General features: G+C 45.0%; 1 protein-coding gene across 1 annotated transcript in view; it reads left to right on the forward strand.

Moving 5' to 3' along the window:
* DDX46 (DEAD-box helicase 46) overlaps positions 1 to 20470 on the forward strand; it is a 395525-nt gene that overhangs the window by 169137 nt on the left and 205918 nt on the right. Inside the window, exons 12-13 of the mRNA XM_082254255.1 lie at positions 1551 to 1629; positions 12324 to 12406. Of these exons, the coding sequence (XP_082110381.1) occupies positions 1551 to 1629; positions 12324 to 12406 (162 nt within the window). The remainder of the gene's footprint in view (positions 1 to 1550; positions 1630 to 12323; positions 12407 to 20470) is intronic.

Below are 20470 nucleotides of genomic sequence, written 5' to 3' on the forward strand. Positions count from 1 at the left end.
TCACTATTATAAGGATAGATTACCTTTCCAAAACTTATTCATAAAATCCAATACCAAAAAAACTTTAATTATATTTTACTCATCCACTAAATATTTTTACATATTTTTTTTTCACACAAAGGAAGCAAAAAAGAACAGGATACTTTTTCATACAAGTACATGGTACTGTACAGCAGGCACATATCAGAAATTTGAAATTCTGGGATAAGACGTTTTCATATTTCAGTGCTTTTGCTGTGAACTTTGAAGATGTAATCTCTCCACAATGATAGGGGAGAGGGTGGAAACCAGCGCTACGGATCAGAACTACCAGGCTTTTGGGGAATTAGGTTGCAGCCACCAACTGACCCCTAAGAAAAACTTAGGGGCTAGGATATATAGTGTGGGGGTGAAAGGTTATAAACGGCGCTACCTAGCACATGTGCAAAGATGCGGGTGAAAAATAGAGGAAGAAAGTGCTTAGTGCATAATATATAGTGCAAATATTGTGTGGGTGTATATGCCTGTGACAACTGGCAAGTCACTGGCTAAAAAGACAATATAAAAAGACAATATAAAACCAATCGCCTAAAAATGACTAAAATGTGGTGATTTTTGATACATATAGTGGTGGAATAGTACCCAATAAATGACAGTGAAATAAATATTTGGTGAACGATATAGTAAAAAAATAAATTGCTAAGTGACGTCCTTTCCGGTCCGCAGCTCGCCCCAGTTGGAACGCGGAAGCTTCCACAGCGTCGCCTGCACGAGTCTGAGCTAAGGGCGGAACCTGACGTCACTTCCGGTCCGCAGCTCGCCCCAGTTGGAACGCGGAAGCTTCCACAGCGTCGCCTGCACGAGTCTGAGCTGATCTGATGCTGCCTACAGTGTGAGTTACTACAAGCCCTTTGGTATATCCTCCTTTACTACTGCACTAAGAGGTTTGGTGTCTTCTCCCCTTTATACCCAGATGCAATCCATCGGTCCGTGAGGACACTCTGGGGAAAAGGTTTGAGGCATTTTTTACACCCTATTCGGCTCCTATTCACACTATCCGTTATATAGGGTAAGTGCGACCTCTTGTGGCTCTTTTGGAGATATACCATTAAGAAGGCATTTATAGTATTCTCTCTACTCTGCATTTAGCAATTTATTTTTTTACTATATCCTTCACCAAATATTTATTTCACTGTCATTTATTGGGTACTATTCCACCACTATATGTATCAAAAATCACCACATTTTAGTCATTTTTAGGCGATTGGTTTTATATTGTCTTTTTAACCAGTGACTTGCCAGTTGTCACAGGCATATACACCCACACAATATTTGCACTATATATTATGCACTAAGCACTTTCTTCCTCTATTTTTCACCCGCATCTTTGCACATGCGCTAGGTAGCGCCGTTTCCAACCTTTCACCCCCACACTATAAATCTCTCCACAATGCCTATTACTATACAGAGGAAAACCCTTGTTAAGAAAACGTTAATGCTTTTGTATACACAACCTGGGCACAGGTTCACTTTCATAAATGTGTTACTGAGCAATTTTTTTTCCCCTATAGATTGCTGAATTAAAACGAGGCGCAGAGATAATAGTTTGTACCCCAGGTCGCATGATTGACATGTTAGCTGCTAACAATGGTGAGTTCATTAAATTTCCTTTTTTAATGTGGTATGTATTTCTTCGTACAATTATTGTAATGGCAAGTTTTGTTTTCTCTATGAGCCACGGTATCAAAAGTAGCCCAAGTGAAAATTTGGTCTCTTCTAAAAGGCTTATTGTAGCATTCACAATCCTATAAGAACACTGCACTACAGTGTAAAAACCCAGATTTTGTAGTGGCAAGGCTTCTCTTTGATTGAAATAACTCAAACCTTTTTTAAAGCAATCTATGTATGGACTGTTTCAAAAGATAAACTGGATTGACAAACACTGTGACAATTTAAAAGTAAGTGGGTTACAAACTAGCTGAGCAGACAATCTTTGGACTTTAGAGTCTGCTAAACATGATCTGACTGGCTGGAAAACTTCACCATTGTTCTAAATATTTGGCTCCTAAAATATGTTGAAACTTGTCACAGTAAAAACACAACCACACACATTTTACTTTGCTATATCCATAGGTGGGTGCATAGGGTGTGCCCAGTGTGCCTGGGCACACCCTAATCACCTTGTGCGTATTGGCATTATCACTGTGTGCAGGCAGGGAGATGGGAACGATCTTCCTCTTATCGTCTCTGCCATAAGTGAAGTGCTTACGCACTGCTCTTTCACTGCGCCAGCTGGGAGGTCATTGTGCTGGTGTCATATATATGAAGGCGCATGCATGTGTGTTTCAGCTTTGGGGTGCACACCTATGACCATATCTTTGTTGAACAAATGGTTTAAACTGATGCTGTTTTAATTGCTCATTAGGATAAAGTGACAGTGTCTGTAAAAAGGCTCCTTTCTATTCCAACCAACTTGATAATCTCCCCTCCAGATATTCCTCTAGCTTTATCTCTGCTGTGGGATGCTTTGGGGTATGGGGGAGCAAGTGGCCAACTTCCTGCCCCGACCAGACCCACTGAAATTTACCTTTCCAATGATCTTTTTCAGTCACAGCCTTCACCAAAATACCCATTGCTTCTGGGTATGGGGGGAGCATGTGGTCCCCTTCACTTTGTAACCTACTTAACAGCTTAAATATGTCTCTCTATGCAAAATTCTGTGAAGAAACTTGGGCAACCCACATTTACTCCATGTAGCACAGTAGCAAAACCAGCTCTTGAAGTAGATTCTTTGGTTCTAGAAAGTAAAAGTACCTATAGGATAGGTCTGTATGTGTAAATATATACGTATGTGTATACGTTAGAGACCCAATATTAGATTTAGGGGAATATGCAACACATCTAGTGAATGAAAACATTTTACCTCTTCCATATGGCTTCTACTCTGGCACTGGGTACTGCCTCTGGCTTTAAACTTTATTTCTCTTTCGTTCATTGACGGACACAGGTCCTGATTCTTCCTAACCATCGGATTATACTGCCCCCTACAGGAGTGTAGGACACTAGGTAGGAAAAAGCCTGACTACGCCTATGGGCAGTCCCAGGGGGTATACACACACTCTGTTATAGGCACTCAGTTTTTGTTCTGCCTAATCAGGAGTAAGGACCTAGTTCCTTGCTGGGATTTTTTCATTTTTAATGGAAATTTTCAAATTTTGTTCCTGTGAGAACTACAATCAAGTGCTGGACTGAGCGACAAGCTGGATCATATAGATCCTTGGGATCCGCCCAGTCGGGCCAGGGAGCGCGTGCAGACTGCACTGGACGGGGGCTGGCCTGCGAGTTAAACGTCTCGCGAGGATGCTTACGAACTGGCTTCGGCCTGAGTCGCAGTGTTTCCTTCTGGCCGACAGCACCCAAACTAGGATGGAGCAGTGTCCTGTCCAGAGCGGTGCCCACCCTGTTCCTGGCTTTCCCCCCACTACCCCTGGAGAGTTTTGGTGTGGACGTGGGCCCCTCCCTTGAATGTTCGGACCAGGTTCCCCTCCTTTCCCCCAAGCCTGTCTAAAATGTTGGTCACTGTGGGTCTTTGGGATCAGGTGGATGCACTGTTTGTGTCAGTGCATGAAACTTTAAAAATGGAGGTTGTGGCTGATGCTGCGTCAGGTTACAGGTTCCTTTTGGCACCCACAGGCCCTCCAAAGTGGCAACGGGTGTTGTTGCTGGTTCCGCAATTAGGCCAATAATTACTATTGTCCTTGTGTCGCAAACTCTGACCACGTGGGCTAAGCTTTTATGCCGGGACCTGGAGGGAGAATAGTTTCCCCCTGTCTTTGCGGAGCTGGCGGACCAGTTGGTCAAGGGGCTACAGTTTGTAAAAAAAAAAAAGGTTTTCTTTTTGCTCAAACCTCTTTACAGTTCCCAGGAAGGAAGGCAAGGAACATCCAGTTTTAGACCTCAAGGTGCTAAGCCGCTTTGTGCGAGCACAGACATTCCGCAGTCCATTCACATGGTAGTGGCATCCCTACATCAGGGGGATTTCTTCTCGCTTCTTTCGACCTCAAGTACGCCTACCTGCACATTCTAATATGTGCTGGTTGCCAGTGCTTCCTCAAGTTTTTGCCATGGACAAGGAGCATTATCAGTTTGTGGCGCTGACCTTTGGTCTCACCTCCGCACCTCGGATCTTCTCAGGAGTGTTGGCCCCGGTGCTAGCATTTTTGTGAGTCAGCGGGGAATCGCGGTACTAGAGTACTTGGATGATCATCTTCTGCGAGCGGAGTCTCTGCTCTGATGGACTACTGGAGATTGCTCTGCAAAATCTGAGGGAGTTTGGAGGGATCCTGAACATTCAGATGTCTGCTTTGGTTCTGTCCACAAAAAATGGCCTATCTGGGTCTTACTCGGAATTCTGCCTCAGCCAGAGTGTTTGTTTTCTTCCTCGGGAAAAACTCAAGATATTGCCGGAGGCAATTCAGCTTCTGTTCAGTTGAGTCATCCCTCCGGGCTTGTATGTGCGTGCTAGGCCTGATGGTGTCTACCCTTGAGGCGGTCTGTTTGCACAGTTCCACACAGGATCTCTGCTAAAGAGATTCTGGTGAAATGGGTCAAAGTTCTACGGTCTCTAGAGGTGGCTTCACTCTCTGGCACTTCGACAGGGAAAATCCTTCTCTTCCTGTACTTGACGCTTGTCTCCATGGATGCCAGCCTGTCTGATTTTGGGGAGGCGTCCTCAGCACAGAAGTGCTCAGGGGGCCTGGACTCTGGCAGAACCCAGATTGCCAATTAGTGTACTGGATCTCCGAGCGATCAGACTTTTTCTGGCTCCTTGGACAATCGTCTTCAGGGGTGTCCGGTACGAATTCATTCCGACAATGCCACGGCCTTGGTCTGTCAATCACCAAGGGGGCACAAGAAATGTCCTGACGGCTCGGTAAGTAGCCGGCATTCTAAGGTGGGCTGACTGAATCGTTCCAGTCCTCTCAAACTCCTGCCACAATTCCTGTGCAGTATTCAGGCCGATGGGATTCCGGTCATTCTAGTGGCTTCAGACTGGACTCCCAAGTCTTGGTATGCCAATCTGGTACGGCTAGTCACCGATACTCCTCAGGGAGGTTCTGCTGTCCTAAGAACCAATCTTCCATCCTGCCTTACAGTCGCTGGCTTTAACAGTCTGGCTGTTGAACGCAGGGTGCTGAAGGGTGGAGGTTTGTTTGAATTGGTGATTCCTACGCTGTTAAAAGCTTGGAAATCTGCCTCTAGGAAGATATACCATCATACGAGAAAGATGTACAGTACGTGGTGTGAGTCTCTCAGGGGTTCATCCTTGCTAATTCTCTGTAAATCAGATCTTAACCTTCCAGCATCGGGGCGGGGGTGGCTGAACAAAACGTGGCCTTGAGTACCGTCAAGGACCAGGTATCTGGTTTTGGGTTTTTTTTTTTTTCCAATGACCTTTGGCCACACTCCCCCTGGTGCCTACCTTTTCTTCAAGGTGTCTGGTTGGTTCCTTCGGTGTAGGCTCTGTTGCCGCCCTGAAATCTTAATGTGGTGCTTTCAGCTCTACTGAAGCTTCTCTTTGAAAATATTCGGGAGGTTTCCCTGCTTACGTTGCCCCAGAAGGTGGCCTTCTTTAGGGGCTCCCTCTGCATTCAGGATGTCGGCACTGATGGCGTTATCCTGCTGTTCAACTTATGGTGCTTCACAAGGATAAGGTGGTGCTTTGCCTCTGTCCGTCATTCCTTCCTAAGGTAGTCTCTGACTGTCATTTGAATGAAGACCTTACTACGCAGTCTGTTGGGAAGTCAGACTCTATTTACGGACGGACTTCAAAGGGTTGTCCGCTTCTTCTGTGACCATTTCCAGGTGGATCAGACAGTGATTCAGGCCTATTGCATCAGGGGTTAGGTTCCTCCTTTTCCTGTTTAGACGCACTCTGCTAAGGTGCTTAGTGTCTCCTAGGCTTTCCGTTTTCAAGCGTCAGTGACACAGTTTTTGCAAGGCGGCCACCTTGCCGTCGGTGCACACTTTTTACAAAGTTTTTTGAAAGTGGTTGTGTTGAGTTCTGCGGATGCTTCTTTTGGCCGCAAGGTTTTGCTTGCTGCTGTTAGGAGGACCAGGTTCTCTTTGAGGGTGTATTGTTTTTTCTGGTTAGCCATCGTTAGCCTTTGGATATTTTTCCTGCCTAGTGTCCTCCTGTAGGGGGCAGTATATCCCAATCGTTAAGAAGAATTAGGATCTGTGTCCGAAAAATTGATTTTACGGTGAGTCAAAAATCCATTTTTTGTTTTTATGGAAGAGGTAAATGGGGACCCTTTTCAGGTCCAGTTCTTCCTTAGTAACTTTTTTTCCTCTTTATTAGTGCTTTTGGCTGTTTAACCCCAGACCACCCGCCGCCTTTTTACTGTGGCAGGGTGGTCCTCTTGCGCAAACCGACGTAGACCTACGTCGGTCACGCGCGGGAAGCTAGGGGATGAGCGCGCGCCGGCGTGCTACCGCCCCCACTGGGCAGCTGGGAAGCAGATGCACGGGTCAGGCGGCTACGATTGCTGCCTGACACCAGCGCTGCTGAGAGAGAACAGTCAGCTGTTGTAAACACAGCTGACCATTCTCCCTGGAATGATCATAGAGCCCATGTGATCCTTCTATATAGGATCACATGTCTCTATGGTAATTTCAGAAGCAACGCCCCCCCACAGTTAGAATCAATCCCCTAGGCTCACATTTAACCCCTTGATCACCCACAGGGTTAACCTCTTCCCTGCCAATGGCATTATCACAGTAACAGTGCATATTTTTAGCAATGTCACTGGTATCCCCAAAAGTGTCAAATGTCAGGGGTCAGATCTGTCCGCCGCAATGTCGCAGTCCCGCAAAAAAATAGCAGATCACTGCCATTACTAGTAAAAAAAAAAATGAATAAAAATGACAAATCTTTCCCGTAGTTAGTAGACGCAATAACTTTTGCGCAAACCAATCAAAATACGCTGCTTGCGATGTTTTTGTTTATATTTATATATATATATGTGTGTGTGTGTGTGTGTGTGTGTGTGTGTGTGTGTGTGTGTGTGTGTGTGTGTGTGTGTGTGTGTGTGTGTGTGTGTGTGTGTGTGTGTGTGTGGCAGAACACAAATTGGCCTAAAACGTAAAAAAATTTAGATTTTTACATTTTTTTTTTTTTTTTTGAGACTGTCCTATAGCAGAAAGGGAAAAATGTTGTTTTTTTCAAAATTGTCGCTCTTTTTTTGTCTATAGCGCAAAAAATAAAAATCGCACAGGTACCACCAAAAGAAAGCTCTTTGTGGGATAAAAAGGACATCATTTTTATTCTGGCACAGCGTCGCACGAACGCGCAATTGTCCATATAATCAACGCAGTGCCTAATCCCAAAATATGGCCTGGTCATTAAGGGGGAAAATCTTCCGGTCCAGAAGTCATCTGTTAACTGTGGCAATTTTAAATATGTTTTGTTAAATAAGACAGATTACATTTTTAGTAACCATTGTGCAGTGAACTGGAAAATTCTGGCAGCTTCACAAACTTTTTACCACAATTTATTCTTTAGTTCTTGGTTAACTAGTTCTGGACTGGAAAGATTTGCCTCCTTAATGACCAGGCCATTTTTTGTGATTCGGCACTGTTAGTTTAATGGAAAATTGCACGGTCGTGCGACAATGTACCCAAATAAAATGAATGTCCTTTTTTTTTCCCCCCCACAAATAGAGCTTTCTTTTGGTGGTATTTGATCACCTCTGCAATTTTTATTTTTGCGCTATAAACAAAAAAAAAAGAGCGGCAACTCTGACAAAAAAAATATTTTTCACTTTCTGCTATATAACATTCCCAAAAAAGAAACCTTTTTAAAATCGAACTCTTTTTTTCATCATTTTAGGGCAATTTGTATTCTGCTACATATTTTTGTTAAAAAAAATCGCAATAAGCGTATTTTGATTGGTTTGCGCAAAAGTTATCTCGTCTACAAGCTAGGGCAAAGATTTATGTTATATTTTTTTTTTTTTTTTATTACTAGTAATGACGGCGATCTGCTATTTTTAGCAGGACTGCAACATTGCAGTAACATATCGCACCCCTAACACAGTGGGTGATCAAGGGGTTAAATGTAAGCCTAGGGGAGTGATTACTAACGGTGGGTGGTTGGACTCTTGAAATGACCATAGAGACCTCTAATCCTATATAGAAGGATCACAGGCGCTCTGTTATTTCCAGAGAGAATAGTCAGCTGTGTTTACAACAGTTGCCCGTCCTCTCAGCGGGGAGTGATCGCGGGTGGCCGGCGGAAATCACAGCTGCCGGCCTCGTACATCGGCATCCCTGCTGCAGAGTGGGGGCCGCGGCACGTGCTCGCCCCCTAGCACCAGGTGCGCGACCGACGTAGTCCTACGTTGGTTCGCGCAGAAGGGGCTGCCTGCCGCGGTCAAACTGCCCGGGCGGTCCGGAACAGGTTAATTCCCAGTGGATTGAATGCAGTGTCTCAGGAAAGAATGACATAAGAACTTACTATTATCTACTTTGAAGCTCTCAACTTTTTGCATTATTACATTTTGTTTCAACATACCTGAATAGAATTTGCAAGACTGAATGGGGGTCCATCCTTTTCTATACCAATATATTTTCATGCTGAGCAAAGATCCTGAAATGTTAAACTTGTATGCCTCATTAAAACACTGCAAACAGTTATAGAACTGTAAAAACATTTTAACAACAAATCACTTGAGTGCCGGTTTCCACTAGTGCGACTTGCTGTGCGACTTGACAAGCAAGTCAAAGGACATTGATTTCAATTCGGCCCGTTTCCACTGCCGCGACTTCAGTTGCGGCGACTTCAAAAGTAGATCGTGCACTACTTTTGAACCGGCTTCAGTGCGACTTCCCTCTATAATGAGGGACAAGTCGCACTGAAAGCCGCAGTTTACTTTCGCTACGAAGTCGTGCTAGAAGTAGCACGACTTCGTAGCCGCGGCAGTGGAAATGGAGCATGAGGCACCTTTTTTTATAATAACGGAGCACTTGAGAATTTATAAGAAGCCTAGGATTGGCCTTTGCTTATGTCTGACAATTACATGGAAGAAGAGCAAACAGTTTAGGATAAACATGTTTTAAGCTGTGTACCTCAAGAGAGCCTGCCATGTGCGATATTGCATAGGACTGAAACTTGAATGAGCTCTGCAAGCAGTTAGATATCGTGGTGTTGCATGGCCTTTGAAGCAATTTGTGAAGAGTGTGTTTCGAAACACTTTACAATCTTTTCCTGGAATAGTTATATAGTTCAGTGGCCAAAAAAAAACCTTGCTATTACAATTAAACATTGAGGTTTTCTGGCTTTTTATATCTGTTTGTTTTGCATGCTCAACTTGTCTATTTTTATCAGTCTTTGTACCATGAAAAAAAACTTACTAAACTGTTACATTGTTTAACTTCTGTGGGAAAAAATATATCCGTGCAAGATATATAGAACTGGATTTCCAAGACTTCTCTCTTCTGAGGTAGGTTTATTCTGCCATTTTTGTGAGGATGCAGTTTTAAAAAAAAATCAAAAGCTTGTTTTAATTATGGTAAGGCATTTAAGGTTGGAGTTAATTTTAAAGTGATATGATATTTTTCCACTGGAAAACTAAACGCATATTAATATGGTATGAAAAACAATGACATGTATTCAATCTCCTTATATATTTCATTATTTGTTTACGTTGTGAAAAGCTTGATGAAAAAAATCATAATACACATTGTTTCTCCTGGCCAGGCATCGATGTCTGGTAGAGTGGGGCTGTTCTTATAGCAAGACACGGTTTGATGGTGTTCCTGTTGATTACCAGAGCTTAAATACTTGTTCACACTTGACTAAATTTCTAACGCTTAACAAACGCTCCTATAGCGTTAGTATGGGCGTTTGACTTTCGTTAATGAGCTTTAGTATGGGCCTTGACATGAGTCTTCAGTTTTGAGATGACGCTAACACTTTGTTTTGCTAATGTAAACAGTGCGGTCAATTGTATCATTTGCATAGGTGTTTGAGGGTTTTTTTAACACCTCTCAAATGCCTGCTTTTAATGCCTGCTTTTAATGCCAGTGTGGATTTATCCTAAGCCTAGGTTCACACTGAATGCGGGTTTTAAATCGTGTGAGTTTAGCTAATCTCGCACGATTTCAAACCGGCATTTCAGTCCGACTTTGGGGGCGATTTGAGAGACATCTGTACGGGTTCATGCACAGATGTCTTTTGAAATCGATCCTAATGTCGCCAAAAGTAGTGCAGGGACTACTTTTTGGAATTGGTGTGGCACTGCAAAGTTGGCATCGCAATGATTCGGACGGTGCCATTGCCTGCATTGGTCTCCGATTTGACACGTCAAAAAGGCCGTTTTAATCGAGGCTAAGGCAGGCATGCTGAGGCTGATCAGGTTTGCTGAACCATGCATTTGGCTACAACCCAGTTTGAGTAGTTGAACTGTAAAAATGTGGTATGTCAAAAATTAAACATTTTTTCTAAAGTACAAAAGCCAAATACAGTTTCAGTGGTCTACTTGTGTTGGTCATAGTGTGATTTGTCACCCTTTTTGAGCTATGTTTCCTTCTACTGTGTTTATAAAGACTAGATCTGAGTTTTAATTGTACTGCTGCTGTTATTTAAGGCATATCAAGATCCATAACTGATTACTCACAACACACATTATTTTTGTGTTAATCATGATACCTATATTATACCTGGAGTAAAGATTAACCTGATGAAGTCTGGGTCCTTTAGAGTAATGCCTCGTACGCACGATTATCGGCCAACTTTTGTCCAGTGTTGTTGTGTTGGTTGAAATGTGCTGTAGACTGCACACAAATTTTCTCGGCCAACAAAAATCTACTTCAGAAGTGATGTCATGTGCTGGTTTACTTTACGTGTATTTTTTCATCTCTGAGCATGCCCAGTCTTTCTCATCAGATTTTTGTCTGCCGAAATCTGTACTGACTGATGGAAAATCGACCGTTGTGTTGACGGCCAACAAAAATTTTATAGCCTGCACACCAGATTTTTTTCGGCCAAAAAGTCAGAGTCGGTTGTCGGAAGCATCATACTAACAAGCCGAAAATCCGCCGAAAATTCACGGCCAGCTATCGACGCGTGTGTACGAGGCATAAGTTTTAAATATATTTTGTTTTGCATGCTATCCCAAGTAGAAAAATCTAAGTCTGTTCAGAAACTTCAGCTCAATTCCGTTATGCTCTGTATGAAAGCATCAGCATCTGCTCAGCAACACCCACACTCTTGCTGCTTGCTGACTCTGGAGAACTCATTGCTGTTCTCCGCATTTCAGCAGTGTTTAGCTGCCGCTTCTGGAAATTCACAGATTTTTATGCTGGGCATGGGAAAGCTTTGAAAATGAATAAAAAAATAAGATCTGCAAAACTTATGTTTTTAATGCACCTTGGATTAGTAAAAATGTAAACATGGGTTGACAATACACATGAAAAGCAGACTGTAATTTTTTAGTTTTTTAAATGGTTTGATTTTATTAAACTAATAACTCGGTTTTGGGTGAATGCTGGCAGGTTTATAAACCCACTGGCTTCTCAAAACTCACAGGGATTCTTGAGGGAAAATACTATCTCTCGCTTCCACTATTATGGCGCAATCCATTATAATGTCAAGTACTTAGATCTTCCTAAATTCCACGAGAACTTCAGCCAGGTGACAGACGTGGCAAGGAAGTGGAACCAAGATCCCAAGTGAGGTGTTTATTCCAGGTTTCCCTATGAGTTTTAAGAGTTCATGAGGTAATTGCACTTGCCTTTGTTTACCTGAGCCTGCGCCTTTGGCTGATCTGACCTTTCATTATGAAGGATTAAATATTAAAGACTTTATTTCCATCTGAATTGACTTTTTACTACTTATGAAAATTGTTTAGTCAGTTCCTTAGGGCGACCAGTGGGCAAAGCGTGTTTGCTGAATCTGGGACACATAGTGTGAGCTTTCTGCCTTCCACACATGCGCTGTAATCTCTAATATGTTCTTTCCTAGGTGAATGCTGTCATAAAATGCCTAACGTGGCTCCAGGCTCCACCTCAGTTTTATGATGTGTGCTTGGAGAGGGCTGAATTATGTAGCCATGAGATGGTACGCAAGAGTAGGCACAACTCAGCCAGATATTAGAGGGCCTAATATACAATCATATGAGGTTTACCTAGCAAAATGAAGTTGTTTTTTTTTTTTTTTTTATGCTAGGTTTAAACACTTTGTTTTACTAATTTATTTGAAGCCCATTTTCACACTTGTCACTTTGATATAGCTCTTTTTAACAATACTTCCCTTATCTTATTTGTGATTTCCCAAAATATAGGTCGAGTAACCAATTTGCGACGGGCTACCTATGTTGTTCTTGATGAAGCAGACCGAATGTTTGACATGGGCTTTGAACCACAGGTAAATAGCATGAACAAATAGCATAGCAAATCGCAATGTATTCACTCATCCGAACCACATCCATGATTTCATCAAAGCATTTTGACTCCTAAATCTAATATTTTGACAGCGATATTAGCAGCCAACAACTTTGTCAAGAAAACCAGTGAATAATTTCAAGACCACTTTTAAGTTTAAAAAAATATATATTATTTACTTTATACACAACACTAGTTTTCTCATTTTGTATCCTATAAAAAAAGTCCCTGGTCTTTTTTTTTTTTTTCTGATGAAGCCAAATATATTGCCTTGTTACGTGTTAAGCTCATAACACACAGTTTGCTTTTTTCTTTTTTCCCCAGTCAGCCAACAAACAGAAATCTTGCATCCGCCTCACGTGTGTGGTTGCAGGAATTCTCCCCACACAGGACATAATTTGACAGCAGGGGCTCCCCATTAGCAGAATGCACTGATCATCACTCAGGTTTTTTGTGGGTTCCTCCATCCACCCCTTTCCCCCTGTTTCCCGTTTCTCTGGGCTTTATTTCAGCAAGGGACTTGGGTTATGTACTGTTCTTAGTGGTCAGACTTTCACTGTAATAGTTACTTTTGAGGCAGACAAAGGGGAGCAAAGCCACAGGCACAATTTTTAGCCCCTTCCAACGCTGTTCTTCCATTCTGCTAGTTCCTGGGGCATCTGAGGGATGGCCCCTTTAACCATACACCGCTTCCAAGGCCATCTTGTCTGCACAAAAGAGAGCAGACAGCGCTGCTCCCTCGCTGATCGCTCCCATCCACAAGAGCTGCAACCTTTTCTGCCTTTAAGGACACAAGCTAGTCTTTTCTGGGGAGCTATGCTTCTGCTTTCCGGGTTACTTTGCCCCCTGCAATAGTTCAACAGCTATCTCCAGCAGCGGGGCTGCTGCCAGCTACCAGCATGGCCACGTTACGGTGAGCAGATGGCAAAAAAAGCAGCAGAGGCTGCCAAAGACTTAACCTTTTCCCAGATGGAGCCCCTTTGTTAAGCCTGCCAGACTCCCTCAGTCCCAGAGGCATCTTTTTTTTTTCCTTGGATGCAATTGAGAAGGCTCCTGCCCCCCCCCCAACTTTCAACACCTGTTCCAGTGCTATGGAAGGTTTTGTTTCTCGTATGAAATTGCTTTGGCATATAGACCCACTATCAAGCGTCCTCTTCCCCCCATGTGTCAGTGTCTGGTCATTTGGATGTGGAACAACCTCAATCTTTGCTTCTGGGGTCTCAGGCGTTACATCCCTTATCCTTTGGTAGAGACAGGGAATTGCCAGCGGCAAAGTTGGCACGTGAGGGAGAATTTGCATCTCACCTTATCACAGCGGTCAGGTAAACCCCGAGAATGGAGTATTCTCAGCCGAGAATGGAGTATTCTAGCCCCCGACTTCAGACTTACAAATTTAACAGACTGTCAGGTTTTACTGTCGGATAACTTTTTTGATGATCCCATCTACAAACCACAAGCATGTCCAACCAAGCTGTTCTGCTTACCCTTGCGGTTTTCTAACCGCTATCTCTTTATGGAAACATTTGTGAAATAGTGGGTTAAAATCAACCCCCACAGGGCTGCTATTCTACTTTCGGAGTTAGTCCCATCTTTTTCGGATCCCTCGGAATATGACGTGCTTGCTATATTTGGCCTCTGGAGCCCTAATCCATCCAGTCCTGGCTTCAGCTACGGTCTCTCAGACCCTAACCGAGTAGGCCAAGCTCCTATGCCAAGGGTTGGCTACAGCACCCATCTACCCTTGCTTATATTGAGCTTGTGTTGAACAATAATGGTGCAATGCAGCCTATAGTCTCTTTGCCCCAGGCTGCCCTTCCTATCTAAGGTGATGTCGGCCTTTCACCTTAATAAAGATATATTCTTTACCTTGTGTTCTTATTCCTCTGAGAAAAGCGGCTCTCCATTGCTTGGATGTAGTCAGAGTTAATAGGGTTTATTTCTCTGTTTATTTCTGAAGTCTGATGCTCTGTTTTATCATTCAAGAGGGTCCTAGACAAGGTTAGGCTGCCTTGTCTTCTACTATTTTCAAGTGGACCAGTGATCCAGGTCTTTGCCATTGGGGTCCATGAGGCTCCCTTTCCAGTTACTGCACATTCTACCAGAGCTTTTCGTCATTCTGCTTCTTTTTGACCCCTGTTTACACTAGCTTTAAAGCAGCAGTTTGAGGCATATTGTTTAATGCTCCTCAAACCCTAGTAAAGCAGTCTGCATTTGATTATATGGAACACACAGTGAGCTGTTAACATGATCAAAATATGAAGCGTTTGTGTTGCATCACATTGCTATGCTTCAAAAATCTCAAGTTTGGAAGGAGTTGAAGCATCTAGTCTATGGTAATTCACCATAATCGCTCTGGCACTTTTGTCCTTAATTATAAATAATAGGCACCCAGTGTGTGTGTTCAACACAATTTTAAAATGTGTCAAGTACACATAGGGCTTTTGGGGAGCATTTGTTACACTCTGATCATTGTGTTTTAATGCAATAGGCATGTTTGTTCAGCGTCAGTTTTTTGAGTGTGCTCTCAGGGTTGCACGGCAGCTACTCTTGTGCGTCTGTTACATGTTTAACAAAGTTTCTCTGTCGCTCATTGACAGACGTAGTCCTCGTTGATTAATAACAACTCGGGTTATACTGCCCTCTACAGGAGTAGGACTAGACAGGAAAGAAAACATTCTGGCCACACCTTAGGGGCAGTCCCAGAGGGTATATCCTCTCTCTCTCTGCTACAGCAAATCAGTTTTTTTCTGTCTAGTTAGGAGTAAGGACCTAGATGCCTTGCTAGGATCTTCGGTCCTGGCAGGATTTTTATTTTTTTTTCTTAGAAAGATTTTTAGACCGCTTTTTTCTCCAGTTTCCTGGAGATCTTCAAGCAAGCAAGCTGTAACTGGGCGACGGGCTGGATGTTGAGATCCAGTGGTCACCCCAGTTCAGCCTACGAGCGCGTGCAGGCCATAGCTCCGCGCTGGGTCGGCCGCGACATAGTCCCACTGGACGGGGACTGACCCTGCGAGTTAAACGTCTCGCCTGGACGCCAATGACCAACAGAGTCACGGCGTCCGTATTGGTCGACAGCCCCCCCACCCCAGTGGAGAGGGGTTCTGTCAGGAGTTGGCGCCCGCCTGGTTCCGGTATGGTGAGTAGAATGTTCCCCCTCCCCCCACTGTCGGGTTTGTGGTGGACGCGGGCCCCTCTCTGAAATGGTAGGATGGGTCTCCCCTCTATCCTATAACAGGTCACAGATCCCCCAATTTGAGTGTGATTTTTTGTGAACAGAAACCAGGAGGCTTGGTTTGGGAGCTGACTATCTAAGGTCATTGTAAAACTGTAAGGGTGACTGAAGCCAGTGGCAGTACTATAAGGGGCATTACTATTGAAGTAAAAGGTATCCTACCTGTCAGAGGTGTACACAGGCCGATGCCTATGCCTGAGTCACTGCAGTCCAGATCGCCATTCCTCCAGCAAACGGTCACTTCCAGAAGGACAGAGGGCTGCCTCCCGACGGCCCACGGACCGCATGCGGCCTGCCAGGGTCCTGTACCACCGGCCAGGCTTATCACCATTCAGGGTGAAGGTTGTGGGGCCGAGGCACTCCCGCAGGCCGCCAGGCCGAATATAGACATCCCGCAGGCCGCTGCTAGCCGTCGCTATCCTACACAGGCCACCGCCATTGTCTTGCAGATCGCACGAGGCCGCCATATTGGCGTAGCCTCGTGTCTCCAGCATGGGGGCGGCCATGTTTGAGGTGACCAAACACCTCGAGGAGCTATGGGGAGGCGCCGGAAGGCGTGCAAAGGGGCGGAGCCGCCTCCTTTTACCCGGGAAAGCCAGCCAAAGACTTCCTGTCTGTAATAGACAGTGCTGGAACAGTTTGTATTGAAACTTCTGAGCATAAAGTGGTGAGCCTTGGGGTCTCTCTCTCGCTCTCTCTGTAGGGGTCCCTAAGCAGGTAACACTGAGGGGCGCTGGGGGTCTAAAGAGAAAAAAAAATTATTTTTTTTTTGGCAAATTATTTTTTTCCGGCAAGTGTCTGGAATAATCATGGACCCTGCCACACAGGTACCCCCATCTGATCCCCTCGAGGTGGCCGCAGGACCCTCCAGTTCACAGAGTATTGATGCATTCACAGCAGTTTTGGAGTCTTTGGTGTCTCGGGTGGAGATGGCCTGTCAGGGACGGGGGTCAAGAAAGCGACCCCCGCCTACCCCTATTTCATCTGATGCTTCAGATTCAGATTCTGAGATGGTCATTGCAGCTGCAGGTCCCTCTGCAGGGGCTGTTGTCTCAGGTAAATTTCCCTCAGACAGTGAGGAGGACGTTCCTGCCTACGCCATAGCACAAGAAGAAGCATTGGTGGACGCACTAGTTGTGTCGGTCCGGGAAACCTTAAGACTTGAGGTTTTACCGGCAGAGGCAACCGAGATGGAAATTCCCTTTGGTACTAGTAAACCTACCAAGACGGCGAAGGTTTTTCCCTTACCCAGATGTTTTGGTAATAAAATTAAAGAGGAATGGGATCATGCAAAAAGTACCTTTACTGTTTCCAAGCGCATTGCTAGACGCTATCCGTTTGAGGAATCCCTCATTAAGAAATGGACGGTACCACCAATGGTGGATCCACCTATTTCCAGACTGAATAAAGCCACTGTTATCCCGTTGGAGGACGCTACGTCCTTTAAGGATCCGGTGGATCGGAAGATGGAAGCGGAGTCCCGCACTATTTTTTCCCTGATAGGGTCAGCCTTTAGACCAGTGATTGTCATTGGTTTAGTTTCACAGACATTAACGGAATGGGCAAGATTGGTGCGCCATGACCTAAAGGGGAAAGGTATCCCCCAGGCAGCATCTGATTTGATGGAACAAATTATACAAGGACTGCAGTTCGTCTGTGATGCAGCCCTGGATGCCACCCCCTTGTTAGGGCATGCATCGATGTCAGCGGTAATCCTCAGACGTGTGCTGTGGTTAAAATGCTGGTCGGCGGATCTAGGTTCCAAAAAAGCCTTGGCGAATCTCCCCTTTCAGGGGAATCACCTATTTGGGGCCACCCTAGATGAGATCATTAAGGATGTCACTGGGGGCAAGAGCACTTTTTTGCCGCAGGCTGCTAAAGCTAAAGGACCTCGTAACAAGCGTGGACCTTTCTTTGCCGCTCATAAAGGGTTTGTTCGCTCTGCTGGGGCGAGCGGGAAAGGCAAAGCCCCTCTAGGAGGGTTCAAGAGGCGCTGGTAGGGCAAACAAAAGGCCGACTCAGCCAAACCTGAAGTTAAGGCTAATACAGCCTGAAGGTGCGCCCCCACCCGGCTTGAGGGTGGGGGGACGTCTTCACCGGCATTCAGAGCTAGAGCCTTCCTGAATCTCGGACTAAGGGGTTCAGGAGATCATACGATCAGCATACAAGATCGAGTATCGATCACTGCTACCGGTGCGATTCTTCCCTTCCAACATTTAGGTGCTACAGGGAGCGGTAGTTCCCGTTCCCTGAACAGATAATTTTCTTTACCTTTTCCAAAGATTAGTCTCAGTTCCCTACAGGAATCGGATCCGGTTGAGCAAACAGACCAAGGAGCCTCTAGTTTTGTGACTTCGGTCTCTAATGCTCAACCAGGAGAAATCATCACTCCTGATAAGAATCAAGTTTCTGATAAATGTGTGGGAACAGAGAGCGATCAGACTTTGTCGGATTGCCTGGACCAAGCAGCTCTAGGGCAGCCTGGTTCGGATCCAGTCAGACAATATCAGGGTGATGACTTAGGTCGACCACCAAGGATTTCACCATCTGTGTCTTCATCAGAGCATCCCGGAGGTGGATCTGTTGGCATATCGGCTCAACAGGAAGGCGCGGAGGTTGGTAACGCGCGCCCGCGATCCTCTAGCGGACGCAGCAGACGCGCTGAACGGCCTATAAAGGCAGTATCAGCTACTATACGTCTTCCTTCCTCTCAAGTTGCTGCTGAGATTTCTCCGCAGGATAGAGATGGAGGGAACTCCAGTTATCCTGGAAATTCTAGGCTAGCCTCGTCAGGCCGGTCAGGCCGACTTGGACATGCTAGTCGCGAACGCTCCTTAGAGACCTCCTCTCAGGGAGGATCTGCGGTCTCAAGGAACGATCTTCCATCGTGCTTTACAGTCGCTGGGTTTAATGGCCTGGCCATTGAGACCCAGGTACTGAAGGACAGAGGGTTGTCAGCTTCAGTTATTCCTACTCTAATTAAAGCAAGGAAAGCGACTTCCAGCAAAGTCTATTATCGCACATGGAAGACTTATATTGTGTGGTGTGAATCTTTGGGATTTCCCCCACGTACCTATTCGGTGACCCGAATCTTGGCTTTTCTGCAAAAGGGGGTTGAGCAGAAACTATCCTTGAGCACCATCAAGGGTCAGGTTTCAGCATTCGCAATCTTCTTTCAGAAGCCTTTGGCTACTCATTCCTTGGTGCGGAATTTCATCCAGGGGGTGCGGCACTTGGCTCCGCCAGTCCGCGCGCCCTTACCACCCTGGGATCTTAATTTGGTTTTGTTGGTTCTGCAGAAACCTCCCTTTGAAAATATGAGGGAAATTCCCTTGCTTACATTATCCCAGAAGGTGGCCTTCTTGGTGGCTATCACTTCTGCACGCAGGGTGTCAGAACTGGCTGCATTATCATGCCATTCCCCATATCTAGTGGTTCATAGGGATAAGGTAGTTCTTCATCCGAAGCCATCCTTTCTTCCTAAGGTGGTTTCAGACTTTCATCTGAATGAAGATATTGTGCTACCTTCCTTGTGTCCTAAGCCCAATCATCCTCGGGAATATGCGTTGCATTCCTTGGATGTGTTTCGGGCAATCAGGGTATACCTGAAGGCTACGGAAACGTTCCGTAAGACGGATTCACTTTTTGTGATCACGGATGGCCCCAGAAAGGGGTTGCCTGCATCTGCCGCGACTATCTCCAAATGGATCAGACAGACGGTGGTACAGGCTTATTCTATTAAGGGTCGGAATCCTCCGTTCCCTGTTAAGGCGCCCTCCACTCGAGCGCTCAGTACTTCCTGGGCCTACCTCCATCAGGCGTCAGTGGTCCAGGTGTGCAAGGCGGCCACCTGGTCGTCGGTACATACCTTTACGAAATTTTATAAAGTTGATGTGATGGCATCGGCGGATGCCTCATTTGGCCGCAAGGTTTTGCAGGCCGCAATTTGAGGAGACCGGTGGTCTACCTCGAGGGTTTTTTTCAGTTGGAATTTCAGTTGAGTCTCATCGTGTGATTGATGAGCCTTTAAAACTTCTAGTTGACACCAGTTGGGCCTTCTAGATTGGATTTTGATTTCCATTTTCCCACCCCTCATTTGTGGTACTGCTTTGGGACGTCCCGAGGTGTTATTAATCAACGAGGACTACGTCTGTCAATGAGCAACAGAGAAAAATGGATTTTTGTAAAATCTTACCGTAAAATCCTTTTCTCTTAAGCTCATTGACAGACGTAGTACCCGCCCCTCTGTTTTTGGGTTGGGTTAAATTCTCTAAACACTGCTTTGTGACATAACTGATTTGCTGTAGCAGAGAGAGGATATACCCTCTGGGACTGCCCCTAAGGTGTGGCCAGAACGTTTTCTTTCCTGTCTAGTCCTACTCCTGTAGAGGGCAGTATAACCCGAGTTGTTATTAATCAACGAGGACTACGTCTGTCAATGAGCTTAAGAGAAAAGGATTTTACGGTAAGATTTTTCAAAAATCCATTTTTATGTGGCTGCTTCTGTGGATGTCCGCTTTGGTCCGAAAGTCTTGCAGATGGCAGTTTAAGCTGGGGTCAGTTTGTTGTTTTGTTATGGGCCACCCCTTTCTGTCTTTCTGGAACTGATTTACGATGCCTCATTCAATAAACGATAGAGAAAATTGGATTTTTGTGCTCACAGTAAAATCCTTTTCTCTGAGTTAATTGAAGGATACAGCACCCACCCAGTCGTCTTTGGCTGTTTTGGTGTTCTCGTCCTTGTACTGCTGGCTACTAACTGAATCCTGAGTTGCAGATGGGGGTTTAGCCACCACCAGAGGGCCACCCCTTAGG

The sequence above is a fragment of the Pelophylax lessonae genome (assembly GCF_965119305.1).
Source record: "Pelophylax lessonae genome assembly, chromosome: 4".
NCBI lineage: Eukaryota > Metazoa > Chordata > Amphibia > Anura > Ranidae > Pelophylax > Pelophylax lessonae.